Genomic DNA, 16,543 nt, shown 5'->3' on the forward strand with positions numbered 1-16,543 from the left:
TATTTGGCCATAGCATATGTGCCCTTCACATAGTAGGTACTTTAAAAATGGTGACTATTTGGCCACAGCATATGTTGTGCCACTCACACAGTAGGTGCTTTAAAATGGTGACTGACTAGCTATAGTATAGTCTGAAGAGCAAAAGGATGCAGGATGGCTTATTTGGACTCAGAATCCTAAAATGACAACCACCATTTCATAGTGACTAGCCAATAAATTTAAAGATGAAAGGGCCTTGGACATTGTTTAGTCCAAGGCTCTCCTCTTATTACTGAGAAAACTGAGGACCAGAGAAGGCAAAGGACTTGCTCAAAGTCACATAGATAGTGAATGGCTGAGGCAGGGTTTGAATCCATTTGAACTGTGGCTTCAAATCCAATTTTCTTTCTATTCCAGCACATGGTCACACACTAGTAACTGGCAGTCAGAATTTGAACCTGGGTCATAGGATCATAGATTTTAAAGCCAGAAGGTACATTCTAAGCCAACTACTGTGTTGTATGTATGAGGAAGTGAGGCAGAGAGCAGCTGTCCTTGCCCTGACTCACACAGCATCCAAGGATATTGCATCTCTAGCCCATTCCTCTCCTCCTATTATACTATGATGTATTTATCACTAAAAGACCCATTTTACATGTGGGCAAACTGAGAATCAGGCAGAGGAAGTGGGTTGGCTGGCTATGGGTGATCAGGACTAGGTCTCCTGCCAAATTTCAACCTGAGTCTATACTACATTAGTACCAACCTCTCTTCTGTAACAGCCAAAGGAGATGAGTGTTTAGGGGATGGATTATTCCATTGGATCTCCTCATGGTCACAGTTAGGCTGGGTCTTTGTTACCCACTAGACAGCTTTTGTTCAAGCATTCATTCAACAAACACAAGAGGCTCATCAGGTGCCAATCTAATCTCATGTCTAGTCCCTTGGATCAGAGGTCACAGAAATGCTTTTTATAAATCAGACTCACAGAAATACTGCAAGGAACAAGCTTTTTGTTACAACTCCTAAGAGCACAAAAGAAACATTTCAGGGATATCAAACCCAAGACTGGAAGGAGCTTGCTACAAGGTAGTGGATGGAGCTCCCGACTTAGAGTCAGGAAAACCTGAGTGCAAATGCAGCCTTGGTACCCTCGGCAAGTCACTTCACCTTTTCTGCCTCAGTTTCCTCACACATAAAATGGAGATAATAATAGCATCTACCTCCCAGGGTTGTTGTGAGCATTTGGAAGGTGCTTTGTAAGTATGTAAGAGTCCTTCTTGTCATTATTATCATTACCATGAGAAAAGAGAATGCTGATAGTCCAGACAAAGGCAATTATCTAAATTTGGAAAATGAGTTCCTAAATGTGTCTAATTGCCTATAGCCTTCAATTTACAACTAATATCTAAAGCCCTGCCTGCTGAGCAAGTTTTTGTGATGTTAGATGTGTTGTCCCTAACTCTTTCTTCCTTCTCTACTTCCCTTTTGATTTCTTCTATATCATGGGGGAACTCCTGGTGTGGGAAATCTTTTCCCTGATGCAGAGCTGCAACTTGTCTGTGACTTCCTATTTGATAGAGTTGCCTGGGAGCACAGACAGGTAACTTGTTCTTGGCCACTCCTGGGAGGTAGCTGAGACCAGCTCTATCCACTAAGCCACAGAGCTCCTCTTTTTTTTTTTTTTTAGAGGGAAGGCAGGGCAATTGGGGTTAACTGACTTGCCCAAGGTCACTCGGCTGTTTTTTTGTGTGTCTGAGGCCATATTTGAACTCAGGTCCTCCTGACTCCTGACACTGCACCACCTAGCCACCCCACACAGAGCTCCTCTTTATAGTGTCACCTTTCTTTATACTGTCGGTGTCACAATAGCAGGCACAGATGGATGGGCCATTGGGAGGCACCCCATATTTTAGGAACATGAGTTTTCATTGTCTGTCATTGGCTGACTGTTCCCATTCTGAACATGTGAATCCCTAGAGAAAGAAGAATAACCTGGTTTCTCAGGATGGCTGTGGCTGTGTTCGTCCTGGGGCAGCCCCAGGCAGACCATTCTGAGTGGCCGAACAGTGGAGGTTTGATCCTCCCCAGTATTCAATTTCCACTTGGATTTTGATGGTGTAGATGTATCACAAAGGATTGCCATTGAGGCAAGTGGTTCTCCTTAGCCTGGAAGGTCTATTGTTTTCTTGACCACTACAAAAGCCTTGTTCTTGGACACGACACACACAAAAATGTCTTTGCTACCCACTCCAGTTCATATTGAGCAACCTTGCCTTCAAACAGTCTTAGCACTGAATCTCAAGAGTAATTGTTCAGGCAGCTAATCCCATACTATTTTTTATTGCTAATGAAAAGATTCTTGTGCACGTCTTATCTGCTCAGTTCTCCTGAGGGCTCTGTGAAGGCAGAGACTTTAGTTCTTTTCTGTCTTCTTTTGTGTCTTCTATCACGCCACAGTACTTGCAGCAACCTTAGACCTTAGTAAGACTTTAGTGTTTGTTGAATAAACACTAACATGTAAGTAATGCACTGTATGAATAAGTTTGTGTTGGTTTCCGATTATATGTATGAATACGTATGTATTACGTGCACAGGAACATGTCCCTAGATCACAGAGAATTTGCTTTCCCCATGAGTTTATTTGCTGTTATCATAATCGCCAATTTTGGGGGGTATCTATTCTAAGCAGTAGCATTCATTCCCATAAGAGATTTGATTAGATGCAGTAGATGAAAGCACTGACTCATAAAACATGTTTTTGAAGGCTAACTTGTATTTATTAGGTGAGTGCATAAATCTACAATTATAATGTCTCTTATCTTTCTCTCAAAATCATCTCTACCTCCTATGTAAATACTGAAGACTCATTTTATCAGTACAAGACTAATCTACTTTGTATGTATATATTTGTTTAGTAATTGTACTGTTTACCCATTTGGGGTTTTCTTGGCAGAGATACTGGAGTTGTTTGCCATTTTCTTCTCCAACTTGTTTCACAGATGAGAAAACTGAGGCAGTTAGGTGACTTGCCCATGGTCACACAGCTAGTGATGGTTTGAGACCAGATTTAAATTCAGGAAGAATTAGAATTTGTTACTCAGATGTCTTGCCAAATTGAGGTATTCTAAGGTTTTAAGAGGAGAATTATCCAAATCATGAAATTCCTCCAACTTGCATTGCTATTACACTATTTATATTATATGAAGATCAGCCATTCTATGCAGTTCTTTAAGTGAACTCTGCTGATTTTTAGTTATTTCAGTTAAAATTGTATGCCAAAATTATTTCTAATTCAATTTTTAGTTTGTTTTTCTATCCCAATTCTCTCTCCCCTACATCCACCCACCTTCTATTGAGAAGGCAAGAAAAACAAAACTTTTTATCAGCGTGGAGAATCAAGCAAATAAATTTCCACATTAGCCTTCTCTAAAAAGAAAAAAAAATTTAAAAAGCAGCTTTGATCAGGTATGCTCAAATATTGTAGTTTCAATTAGATAATGACAATAAAAGATGCAAAAGGGGGTGGTGGATTGAGTACTAGGCCTGGAGTTAAGAAGATTCACTCATCTTCCTGAGTTCAAATCTGACCTCAGATACTTACTGGTTGTGTGACCTGGGCAAGTCATGGCAAACTACTCCAGTATTTTTGTCAAGAAAACCCCAAGTGGGGACATGAAAGTGAGACATGACTGAAAAAATAAAACACAAATATCTAGCTTGTTTAGTAAGAAACCAATTATCTAGATGTCGTACCTACATGCTTTTTATAGATTGATTGCATCTTGGTTCGAAGGGGTGAAAGAGTTCATATACAAAGACTCAGAACTGAAACCAAAGTCCTTTCCACAGTTTCTCTGGCATGTGGTCATTCATACTCTATCTGAAGACAGAGAAGGTGTGCCTTCTCCTAGGGGCACTGGCTAATTGCAGGGGCTGCCCATCCTACCTCTGGAATGCTCTCAGTAGAACGATTCTTTATGATCAGCCCTAAATCTTCTTCCATATTTTCTGGCCATTACTTGTGCTTCTTCCCTTTAGGGTTGAACAAATTTAACTCTGTCGTGTGGCAGCCTCCACATACAGAAGCCCAGCTCTCATACTCTACCTTTATCTATTCCCTAGATCAGATACCTCCAGTTCCTTCCACTGATGCACCCACAGTCCTTCACCATCCTCATTGTCTTTCAACTTATTGATGCTCTTGCTCACATATGATGTTCAGAACTGAACATGGAACTCTAGGCGTGGGCTGAACCACAAAGAGTAGAGTTGCTCTAGTTCTGGACAGCATCCCTCTCCTGATGCATCTTAAGGTCTCATTTGTATCTGTGGGGGCCATAGAATATTCTTGACTTATTCTGAGCTTGGGGTCCACTAAAACCTTCAGACTAGAAAATGGAGGCCAATGGGGTCAAACAACTTGTTCAAGTAACATATGTCATAATCTTCAGAGGTAGGATTTGAACTCAGGTCCACTGACTCAGTGTTACCCAAATGCAAGCTCAGGATGTATATGCTAGGCTGCCTGAGGTCTTAAAAACAACACATTGAAGATCTAAGTGATGATGACCCTAGGGTAAGGCAGCCAGGCAGCTTACTTAGAAGATCTGAGTTCAAATCCTACCTCAAATGTGTATTAGCTGTGTGATGTTGGTCAAATCACTTAATTTCTATCTAGTTAATCTAATCTAGTTTCCTCAAATATAAAATGGGACTAATAACAGCACCCACCTCCTGGGGTTGTTGTGAGGCTCAAAGGAGATAATAATTGTAAGGCACGTAGCACAATGCCTGACATATAATGAGAGCTCTATAAATGTTAACTATCCTCATTGCTATTAATTATTACTACTACAACAAGACAGGAACAGCTTCCTCCCTGACAAGATTTGAATCCCTCCCCATTCTTTCAGGTGTGTCTTTGTTGGACATCATAAGACCTTGACAGTCCAAAGTCTCGGTTTCATATAGTCACCTGCATAAATGATACAACATCCCAGAGCTCCTGTCTACTGAGATACAAACATCTGAAGAGATGGCAAATTTGTAAAAATGGGAATTTCTTAGAAGAAGCAAATGTAGGCAGTCAGCTTCCAATTCTTTGCTTCCCCCCTTTCACTTTAGAGACATTACCCTCTCTTCACTCAAATGAAAAGCCAAAGTGAAATAAATAAAACAAATTAGAAGGCATCTTACATAAGCCGGGGGATGTCACTGACAGGCACTGTCCCATCATGTGTCTCACTCTCTCCATCTTCTTCCTCCTCTTCACTGCTTTCTGACTCCTCACTGGAAGAAGAATAATCAGTCACCTTCTTCAGGGGCCGGTTAGTTTCCTCAATTCGGAGTTCCCTTAGTTCTTTGGCTAGCGCAGTCAGGTCCTATAAAGAAAGAGTTTGACCTCCATGTGAAACATGTCAGCGCCCAGGAAATGACTTGAGCTGTTTGGGTCTCACTGAAAGCCAATGTTATAGCATGAGCAACGACGAAAGAGCTCTGGAGAATTGTTCACAAACATAGTGACTGGGCTAGAACAAATAGGAAACCATGTTTGTAGAGTGTGAAAACAAAGGAGGGAGAGATGAAACAAATTTTATATTTACCCCAAATCAAGAGCTTGCTTATGACTACTTAGCTTTAAATGCCCATTTTCTAGATGGGCATCTAATTTTCTTTTATGTTTATAATATTATATATTTATATTGTTTTATTTGGAAAAAACGAAGTTTAGTTACTATCAGAGTAAACTGAGCTATACCATGGATAAGAGACACTTACTTCCCTCCCCAATCCTTTAGGGCTACCACTCAGAGCCTCTCTTAGGGATGGCTTTTCCCAAATATGAATGCCATGGTACAGAAAGCAACAAGATGGAACTACACTCCGTGTTCCATCCATGATGATGACCAATATAGAGTGGAAGATCCATGACAGGCCATGAAGCTACTTGGCTCCCACCAAACCCGAGTTCTTTAAATTTGTATACACTGCTTTGATTTTATCAGGAGGCAAAGCAGGGCATGCCTTCAGAGAAACAGAATAAAGATTCCTTTTTTCAAAGAAGTCCTCTAGAAAAGCCTGGCTGACAATACCTTAAGTGAGAAGGGTAAACACAAGTTTTTCAAAGGATGGAAAATTATTCAGTTTACCATGACTCTGATGAAATCATGTAGCCTGCAGTGAAAGTGTAGCATTTCAATAGAAGGGGCATTGCAGGCAGTGTGTAGAGGTTGGGGGAAAAAGTATCTATTATCTAACATGCTTTTATAGCAATGCAAAAAAAGGAAGCAAATCAGCAAAAAGCATGATCATTCTGACTTGCATGGGTCGGACCGCCTATGGAACAAGGCATGCAAATAATGGAAGAAGCATGTTGATTGTCAGTCTTACCATTCCTCCCTATATTAGTGACCGATGTAGGCACCATTGTATTTGGTCAGAGATCAGGGATTAGGGAGAAAGAAACTCATTGAAAAATCCTCAATTTTACAATTCCCCTAGGGCCATATTCTCTCTTCATTGCAATCCATACATGTCCAAATGGCTGATCTAATCATGTGTAGGATTACAGTAACGAAATCCATCTGACACATCTTTAAATCCATCCCTTTGGCATTCGAGGAGATGGTATTTGGCAATGGCATCTATTACCACTGGATCTAGAATTTCTTTAAAAAGAAAGATCATTTATATGTTGAGTGTTGTTCTATTTCTTAATATTGAGAAAATAAAAGCATTTGGGTGGTGCTGTGTGGCTGGGAATCTTAGGATGGCCAGGTTTATAAATGATTCGACCATGTCCTTAAGTGTAATGGTCATCTCTTCCTAATTTCACATTAGCATTATAGAAAGCTTTAGAGATTCTTCAATTTGCTCTGGAGACACACTTCAATGGAGATCTCTCTATGTGAAGTCTAATTTCACCCACTAGTCTGCACTCTTGATAACTCCCACTTGCTTGTCTTTCTCCAAAGGAGAAGAAACTGAAGAATCTTTAAGTGAATCAGAAAAACAATGTGTCAAAGCAGGGGAATGTACAAGGGAAGTATGATGGGGGAGAAAATCCTCCAAGTCAACACTGTATCATAAAATAAGATTGACATGTGTGGTTTTTGCTCTGTGACAAGTAGGCTAATCTTGTGCTAAGTTACAGAGTATGTAACTAGGATGGCACTTTTTATTAGAACAAAGAGAGAATATGGTTTTAAAGAGTTTACCTATAATGCCAACAACCATATTAGTCAACTGGAATAACATCAATTGCCATGACAACCAATTACTTAAATGCATTCTAAAATCTTTTTCAATGTTTGGTGTTCCTCAAAGTTGAAAATTCAAAAATTAGTAGAATTTTTTTTAAAGGACCTCTATTGTTTTTAAAAATATTCTTTTTAGTCACCCAAAGTCTACTAATTTAGCATGCTGCTTTTCAGGAACTCATGCCTTTTCTTAACATTTTTATTCTTGCAAAATTGTAGTGGGGGTTTGTAGTTAGTTCAGAAGAGCATATACCGATAATGAGAAGGGGCCATGGGTAATGGTCATCATCTAATACAAATCAATCATTTTATAGTTCAGGGGACTGTGGTCCAGAGAGGTTAATTTACTCACCCAAAGTCATAAAGATGACAAAATAGTTCTCAGTCTAGTTTAGTGGTCCTTCCATGATACCACATTGATGTTGTCCATACAACTTAAGCTTTCCCTTTCCTCACTGTACCTGGTAATTTGGTTTCAGGGCTAATAAGAAATCATCTTTGGAAAAATACTAAAAATCACCATAGAAATTATTTCACAGTTTTCTGGGAAGTTCTCAGATTCCAGTACCAAGCTCCCTGTCCATCCTTCTCCTGACACCCAAGCAGAACTGACCACACAATGCCATCGATCTAGCTATTTAACTAAAAGTTTGTACCCAAATCACTTTTAATAACATCTTCAGACTTTTTATAATAACAATGTGGTATGGGATTAACATCTTGGCCTTAGAGACTCTCAGTAAGGGGTCTAATTCTTTGATACTGAAATTTTCTCCAGATAATGAGCTTTTGTAGCTTTTATTGCTTGGCCGCCCCAGGCTTAGGGCAGGGAAAAAAGAATTTGAAAGAGAAAGGAAAATGCTATTTAATAGGAAAACTATTTGTGATTTTATTACTGACTCAGAAGAAAATGGTCTTAGAGAACTCAATCAATTCCGTTTGCTAGTTTTTAATTGTAAAGTTGTCTTGATTTATTCTTTTATAGGATCAATTCAGAATTACTTCCCAGACTTCAGATATAGCCTAACACATGTGAACATTCCACCTAAACAGATGCTGTTTTAATGCCTTTCCATCTGTAAAGTATTACGTCAATTTGTTCAGACAAGATGACCCATCTTTACTTTATGTCCTTAGATAAATGGAACACACACACACACACACACACCACCACCAACAACACACATGGTATGTGTACATCATATTACTTTTACAGGAAATTTGAAGACCTTGGGCCAGATACTTTCTCCCTCTGGGCCTCAGTTTCCACACCTTTAACAAGTAGGTATTAAACTGAAAACTAAATTCAAGTCCCTCAGTGACACTACCATCCTGATTTCTCACCGCTGAGGGTCTAGAATGAGGACAATGGAAGCTGGTGCTGTGTCCCAGGGAACCCTACACCATAGATTTAATGCTCTTATTAATTGTGCGGCAACTCAACATTATAAACTACATAGATATTAGTTCATGGAATTCTAGATTAGTATCCCACTAAAATGAATGTCCCTGAACTAAATGAGTAGCAAGACCATTAAAAATAATAAAAAAATAATTCCCATTATTCCTGAAAAAATGAGTCAATGATAATTTTTGCATGACCATTCAAGATGATTTTATTTTGCCCACTTTTGAGACTTTGATAATAAGAAATTATCTTCTATTTCCTTTGAAGCTATTTCGTATCTATCTTCATGTGAACAGGCTATTTTTTCCAGTTAGATCCTCAAGGATGGGGAATGTTTATGTCTCTGTATCCTTAGCATACTGCCAGACACATGATAGGCACAGTGCTTGGTATGTAAGAGTGCTTAATACTTGTTGATGGATTGATCTACCTAATAGTTCCTGGAGAAGGTAGCTTTTTGTAGTTTCAGTTGTTCAGTCATGTTTGACTCATGACCTCATAGGCCACAGCACACCAATACTGTCCAAAACCCAATACTGAGTTTTCTTGGCAGAGATGCTAGAGTTGCCGTTTCCTTCTTTAGCTCATTTTATAGATAAGAAAATGAGGCAAACAGGATTAAATGACTTGCCCAGGGTCACAAAGCTACTGTTTGAGGTCAAATTTGAACTCAGGTCTTCTTGGCTCCAGACCCAGCACTCTAACCACCGGGCCATCTAACTGACTCCAGGTGGCTTAGCTGTTAATAAACCAGTACCAACAATTATGAAGGCAAATGCTTCCAAGGGAAACCCAGTAATCCTATTCTTCTAATCTTTGGGATCTGTGAAAATGATGTGCAGAGGGTCACTTTCCTCAAGATGGTAATCCCCTGAGCCAACTCCCTAGAGTCTGCGCACACATAGAGCATTATCAGTATCTGGAATGTTGATTTTTTTTTTTGCTGAAGAAAACTGGTTAGTACTATTAGTCAGTCAATCAATTAACAAGCATTTATTATGTGCCAAATGTGTTCTAGGAATATACCATGTATGTTGAGTGGTGAAGAATGTTTTTTGTTCTTAAATTCAAGAAAACCAATCAGTGCTATTCATCAATGAGCATTTATTAAGTGCCTACTAAATTCTTGGTATATAGTATACATAGGGATAGTTTCTTAATGAGTGCTATCTAGATGCTACGGTATACTTTGCTGAGACACAGATGGAGACCTGAAATCTTTATAATCTTTATGATCTATAGCTTTATTTCTGTTAATTACCCATTGGAGGGTGTGATAGGTCATGTGTCATATTTTCAGAAGCAGGAATGCTTATCTGTAAAAATCAGATGCATACAAACATGCCTCTCCAACATGCCAGAATCACTCAGGGCAGAGATTATAGAAAATCACTGCCTCGTTTGACCACATGGTGCTCGGCAGGGTCAAAACCTCCATGCCCCTGCAGCACCTCTGACTCCATGCATCTCAGGCATCTTTCCAAGGCCTGCCATCTCTGCTGAGTGCATGCAGACTGAAACTAAGAAACACCACCAGCTTTTGTGAATCTGGTTATTTCATTTCCACCAACTCCCTACATACACCTGACAAGGTTGTGAAGTTCTCATGTTGTCTTCTGCCTGGTGTGTCTGCATGGCGATTTCTGCAAGTCAGCTATCTGACCTGAAAAAGATACTCTTTCCTTGGGCAGACTTTGTTACCTGAGTGAATGAGATTTGACTCATTTACCCCTTCTGAGTATCAACATTAGCAAAACCACAAATTCAGAGTTATAAACCACCTTTGACCACGCCCAAGTGAAATAAATGTATCACTAACCTCATCTATAGCTTTCTTATAGCTCTGTGGCAAATGAAGATTCATCAGCATCAGAGGAAATAGATCAGAACGGGAAAAAAGTCAGAGGAACACAGTTAGGAAACAAAATCAGAGCAGTTAGAGTAATGCTGTTGAATTACAAAGAAAAGGACACAAGAAAATAGCAATGCATGTTAAAAACAGAACAGCAAACTGACTTGAGCACTGATTGTAGCACTCTTTAAACCTCAAAAATATAAACCAAACAAGAAACGCTTGGATTGCATTAAAGAGATTTCGTCCCAGAAAATTTCAAGGAAATCAAGAAGGTACATGGGAAGTACTCCTAAATTAAATTCAACTGTTTAGTTATAGTCTTTGTACTCTGCTTTCTGTGAAGTGACTTGCTAAGTGGCAGGCAGTAACAGGAGAAAAAGAGGAAGAAATTGTTTTGGGATTTATAATTAGAAAAAAGCAAGTCATGCAGCTTTTCCTCTCTTCACTTTGTGGATCATAGGGGCCAGAGATCTCATGGACAAATGGAGCCCACAGATTATTCCTACATTATATTTTGGCCAAGAGTTTCAACATCCTCCCCAATCAAACCTTTTTACTAGAACTACAGAAGAGAGAAAAGGAATGATGAGGGTTTCCCCCCCTTTTCATTTCCACTCTCTGATAGACATGTTAATACGCAACAAAAACTTCAAAGGCAACGAAGCTGGAAGAAGTAATTGACAACAAAATTAGTTTCTTGACTTATTGAGATGGGGTTGATCTTTCTGACTCTCTTGCCCACACACTTCTGATGATTCAGTAGTAAAAATTTTAGTTTATCAGAGAGAGAGAGTATCCTCAACTACTCTTTTGTGTGAGGGAAGGAAGAGAGAGGAGAGAAGAACAAAGGGAAGGGAGAAAAGAGGAGGAAGAGAAAAACTCACAGCTGGTCGACCAGGCCGAGTGATGTCCCTTGATTCTTCTGGCTTCGCTTTGGGAGGCTCATGGGGAAGCACAGGTGATCCTTCAGATTTTGTATTAGCTGGGAGAGAAAAAAGACAGAGAACAGGGAAGGTGGTCACAAAATGTTGGGTGGCTCATACTTTCAGTAGAGACAACTGTTTAGATGATTCTTCTTTCTTGTCAATGAATATTTTCTTGAATAATGATAATATTTTCTTAATAATAGGCAGCCTGGATAGAATGCTGCATCTGGAGTCAAAAAGACCCAAATTCAAATTCAGCCTAAGAAATTTGTTAGCTGTATGACACTGGGCAAGTCATCTGCCTCAATTTTTTTCCTCTGCAAAATGGATGTGATAATGCCATTTATCTCACAAGATTGATTGTAGTGAGCTAATATTTGGAAAGCACTTTGCAAGCCTTAAAATGCTATAACATTATTAAAATAATTGCTATTAAAATAATAGCTTTTTATGTCATTTTAAAATTTGCAAATGACAAATATCTTATTTTGTTTGAGATGTTGTATAAGTACTAGCTATTATTACTGTTACTAAGAGCTAACATTTATAAAAGCTTCACCTCTGTAATCTCCTTTGATTCTCTCAATAACCCTATGAAGTAGGTATTATTTCTATCATTATTTTACAGATAAGGAAACTAAGACTGAGAGAGGTTAAGTGACTTACTCAGGAGTACACAAACTAGTAAGTCACTGGGGCAAGATTCAAACTCAAGTCTTCCTGATTCCTAGAACAACACTATACCATCTAGGTCCTGCCTTCTGGCCAAATGACCAAAAGTTCCAATCGTTGATCACTAGGACTATGTCCATGTGGTTCAAAGGTACTCGGTCAATTTGGCAAAAAGCAGGGGGTAAGCCAAATCTGTAGGGAGAAAATCAGATAATCCATTGATGGCATCACGGCAATGAAGCAAGTCAAGATTCTTTGCAACATTTCTGATTCAAACATCCACCCACTGAGAAAGGTGACGGGGAGATAACCCTTCTATTACTGGTCATGGGAATTATCAACTGTGAATAGTCTATATTTAAAGTCATTTTAGTCTCACGAAATTGAAATACTAGGATTCTGGAAAGGCCCTTGTTTGTCAGGTAGAGGACGAGAAAAGGGAGGAAGTCTGAGTGGACCTCTGGTATCTGAGCCATAGTGAGTTACAGGGAGCAAGCTTCGTGGGCAAATTTCATTTTTTTCCTTTTCTGAACTCAGATTCTTCCTTTTAGAGCTCTAACAACTTGATACTGGGATGAGAATTAGTACTGTTGGTGGCAAGCCAATTTTTCCTAACCTCAGCTTCCTCATCAGCAGAACGAAGGGGTTGGACTACATTGGTTCATTCTAGATGAAAAATCAGGTTCCTAAACCATGGAATCCTAACCTTTTGTGTGTGTCGGGGATCCTTCTGGCAGCCTGTGGAAGCCTATGCCTCCTACTCATGATGTTTTTAAAGGCACAGAATAAAATATATAGGATTAGAAAGGAAAGCAATGATACTGAAATCCAGTTATCAAAGTATTTTTTTTAAACAAGTTATGAGTCTGTCTCCTAAAACTTGAGCCTAATCATGCCCCTCTCCTGATCACAAATTTTCTGTGGCTCCATAGTAGCTCTAGGAGACACAGATACAGACACAGACATGCACACAAATTCCTCAGCCTGGTTCTAAAAAGCCTCCACAATCTGGCTCCCACCTGCTTTCCCAACAACACAGAGTATTCCCTTTTTTGTGCTCTACATTACAGTTAATCCTAGCTGTTCCTGGGCTTGGTCTTTGCATAGGCTTTTGCCCACACCTAGAATACCCTCTCTCTCTTCACCTCTTGGAATCGCTAGCTTTCTTCTAGGCTCAGCTCGAGAAACCCCTTCTCTGTGAAGCCTTTTCTTGTCCTCTTAGTTGGGAGCCCCTCTAACTGCTTTATAATCACATAGTGGTTTGTTGTTTTTCAGTCATTTCGGTTTTGTCCAACTTCATGATCTCACTTGGGTTTTTCTTGGCAAAGATATTGGAGTATCTTTGGATACCACCATTTTTTCTCCAATGCATTCAAGGGCCAGTGCTCTGTTTACTGCGCCACCTAGCCACCCAAATGTGCTCTTTTTCTAAATAGAGAATTCTACTTTATAAAGTAGAATCATAGAAGCATAGATCCAGAGTTAGTAGGGTCCTCAGAAGACTAGACTGAATCCAATCCTCCCATTGGTAGATGAGGAAACTGGAATCCCAGTTGAGTCAAGGGACTTGCTCAAGGTCACAGTTACTAAAGGTCAGAGGGAGGATGGGAATTCAGGTCTCCAGACTTAAGAGTCAGTTATCTCTCTTCTCCATCACATTGCCTTCAGGTGAGAAGAGGACATGTTACCCATGATTACTCTCAGTTATACATACTAGATGGAAGCAGAATCACTGTGCATTGCATTAGGTAATGATACCCAAGTGAAGCTAGAGTTGGCATTGGAACTCCACTTCCTTCCCTTCCTCTCCATTTTCCTCTCCCTTCTCTCCTCTATAATGCCCTCCTCTCTCCTCCATCCTCCCCTCTCTTCTCCTCTATCCTGCCCTCCTCTCTGCTTCAATTCACCTCCATTGAACTAGCTTTCAACCAAACAAGAGCACCTGTTTTACTCTTCAAAATGAACCTGAAGACTCTTGCTACTGACCCACCTCAGTGGGATGTTAGTTAAGTTGTGATTGTTCCAAATGAAGATGCCAAAGAAGGATGAAATGCTGGTGCATTTTGGGTGGCAGATTGATTTACAAGTGAATCTAAATGCATCAAATGGCACTGAAGAAGGGACTGTCCTTTATCTCTTGGAAAAATTACTTTGTGAAGAAGGTAATTCCAAGAAAGGGAAGTTTGATTAACTAGAAGCAATGGATTGTCACATATAATTAGTCGGACGATATTAAAGTTTTTCTCAGGCTACTTCATTAATGGAAACCAAACAGTGATGAATGACTTAAATTAAATGTCCAGAGATGTGATTTAGTTCTCCCTAACAGGATTTACAGGAATGTTCAAATAATTAATTAAAAAAAATACTGGGTCCAGTTCTATGAATTTTTAAGTCCCTCATCAAACTCTATTTCTAGATAAACACAACATATTGTCAACTATGCTTCTAAAAGCTGAACTGATTGTATTCTTTACAGGATCCGAGAGCCTGTGTCAGCTGCTGGTTGTTCTCAGTCATTCTGGCTGGGGTGGGGACTATGGGGAAAGGGATTGCTTTTGCATCAGCATTGAGAAGTTAAAGGGGGAGTTACACCAGCTGGGGCTTGGAAGGCAGTTAGAGATAATTCCACTTCCAAAAGAGACAAAGACTGGACGCCCACGTTAGGAATCTTTTTAGGTGGGAGATTCTTTTCCAGGTGGGGACTGCGCTAGATGGCTGGCCACTGGTGACCCTGCCAACCCGGTGACTCAGAGGGCTTGTTCTCATAGGTAAATGATGTCATGTCATGGTTTGCCAGAAGAAACAATTCAGCTCAACATTTCTAAAACTAAAACAATCCCTTCCCTTAACAGTGTTGAGTTTTGTTCACACTCTTACATACACATATACACTCTGTTATACACACTCACAACTACACCCACATTCACACATATGCAAACTTACATACAAATACACACATACACACATGCTCTTATACACACTCACATAAAATGTAAACATATGTACACTCATAAATACATACATTTATTTCAATACACATATACACTCACATACAAATACACACACTCATATACCCAGAGAAACATTTCCATAGACACATTCATATATAGAAACACACATACACATGGACACACATCCCCATACACACATTCACTTCCACAGACTCACACACACATACAAACACACACAACCAGAATCTAGGATTTCATAGCTCAAAAGAACTTCAGAGACCATAAAGATCTGATTGGTTTTATGGGTCACCAAGGTGAAACCATAAGACTAGAGCTAGAAAGGGTCTTAGAAATCACTTAGCTTACAGAAGAAAAAATGAAGGCAAGAGAGATGAAGGGAACTGCTGAAGGTCACATGCAGCAGAGTCTGTATTTGAACCCAGGTTTTTGACTCTAAATCTATAATTGTTTTGCCACAAATCCTAGTCCTGGGACAAAGTAGGCACTTAATAACTGCTTCAATTTCATTGATTCATTGATTCATTCCTTCTTTAATATTCTTCCTACTAAACTACGTAATGCCCCCAAAAGAGCCAGTTTTTACCTCGAACTCTGTTCCGTTCACTAGAACCAGCTTGAGATCCTGGCTGGGAACCTCCCTGGGAGCTAGGCTGGGAACTCGGGGTGCTGGAGCTGGAGGAGCTGCCACTACTGGTCCTCTGCAAGGGACTCTCCAGGACGGGCTCAGTTCTCCGCAGGTCAGGGTTGCTGCACAAACATCAGATTGAGAGATGTTCTAGGTTACAATTGGCTTGGTTGAGAAAAACAAAACCCCTCTGCTGCCAACACAATGTTATAGGACTCTGAAGTCAGTACCAGGAGGAAGGAAAAGCTATATTCTCTGACCTGTGGTACTGAGGTAACAAAAGGAAGGAAGATGGGCCTGGGTCTCCCACCCTGCCAGGGGTAGACAGACCATGGCTCTGACCTGTCATGACTGTACATCAGCCATAATGGTCAATCTACCTTTGACCTTATCTAATCGACTTCTCCCTAATGCAGACTGTATCCCCTTTTAAACTTCTTCTTGTTCAGTTATTTCAGTCATGTCTGACTCTTCATGACCCAATTTGGGATTTTCTTGGCAAAGATACTGGAGTGGTTTGTCATTTCCTTCTCCAGCTCATTTTACAGATGAGGAAGCTGAGGAAACCAGAGGTTAAGTGACTTGCCCAGGGTCACACAGCACTTACTAGCTGTCTGAGGCCAGATTTGAACTCAGGAAGATGAGTCTTCTTAACACCAGGCTCAGTGTTCTCCTCCCTGCATCACCTACCTGTCCCCTTTTACATTTATAGTCTTAAACAATTAATCAAGGTTCAGAATGGTTAAACTACGTGTTCAGGGTCACTGTGCCAAGTGTCAGAAGTAGGATTTGAACCCACACCATCCTCCCTCTAAATTTAGTACCTTATGCTCTTTAGCCT

General features: G+C 39.9%; 1 protein-coding gene across 5 annotated transcripts in view; it reads right to left on the minus strand.

The window, feature by feature from the left end:
• TNIK (TRAF2 and NCK interacting kinase) overlaps positions 1-16,543 on the minus strand; it is a 433,646-nt gene that overhangs the window by 49,100 nt on the left and 368,003 nt on the right. For 3 of the 5 annotated variants that reach the window (XM_069083584.1, XM_069083582.1, XM_069083580.1), the window contains 4 exons: positions 15,661-15,824; positions 11,389-11,486; positions 10,469-10,492; positions 5,179-5,363 (listed from right to left, as the gene is read on the minus strand). In XM_069083584.1, coding sequence (XP_068939685.1) covers positions 5,179-5,363; positions 10,469-10,492; positions 11,389-11,486; positions 15,661-15,824 — 471 coding nt within the window. The remainder of the gene's footprint in view (positions 1-5,178; positions 5,364-10,468; positions 10,493-11,388; positions 11,487-15,660; positions 15,825-16,543) is intronic. The other 2 variants (XM_069083583.1, XM_069083581.1) reach the window with 1 other exon arrangement.

The sequence above is a fragment of the Petaurus breviceps genome, unplaced genomic scaffold (assembly GCF_028583685.1).
Source record: "Petaurus breviceps papuanus isolate PSGF00001 unplaced genomic scaffold, PetGlider_PUasm1.0 173, whole genome shotgun sequence".
Taxonomy (NCBI): domain Eukaryota; kingdom Metazoa; phylum Chordata; class Mammalia; order Diprotodontia; family Petauridae; genus Petaurus; species Petaurus breviceps.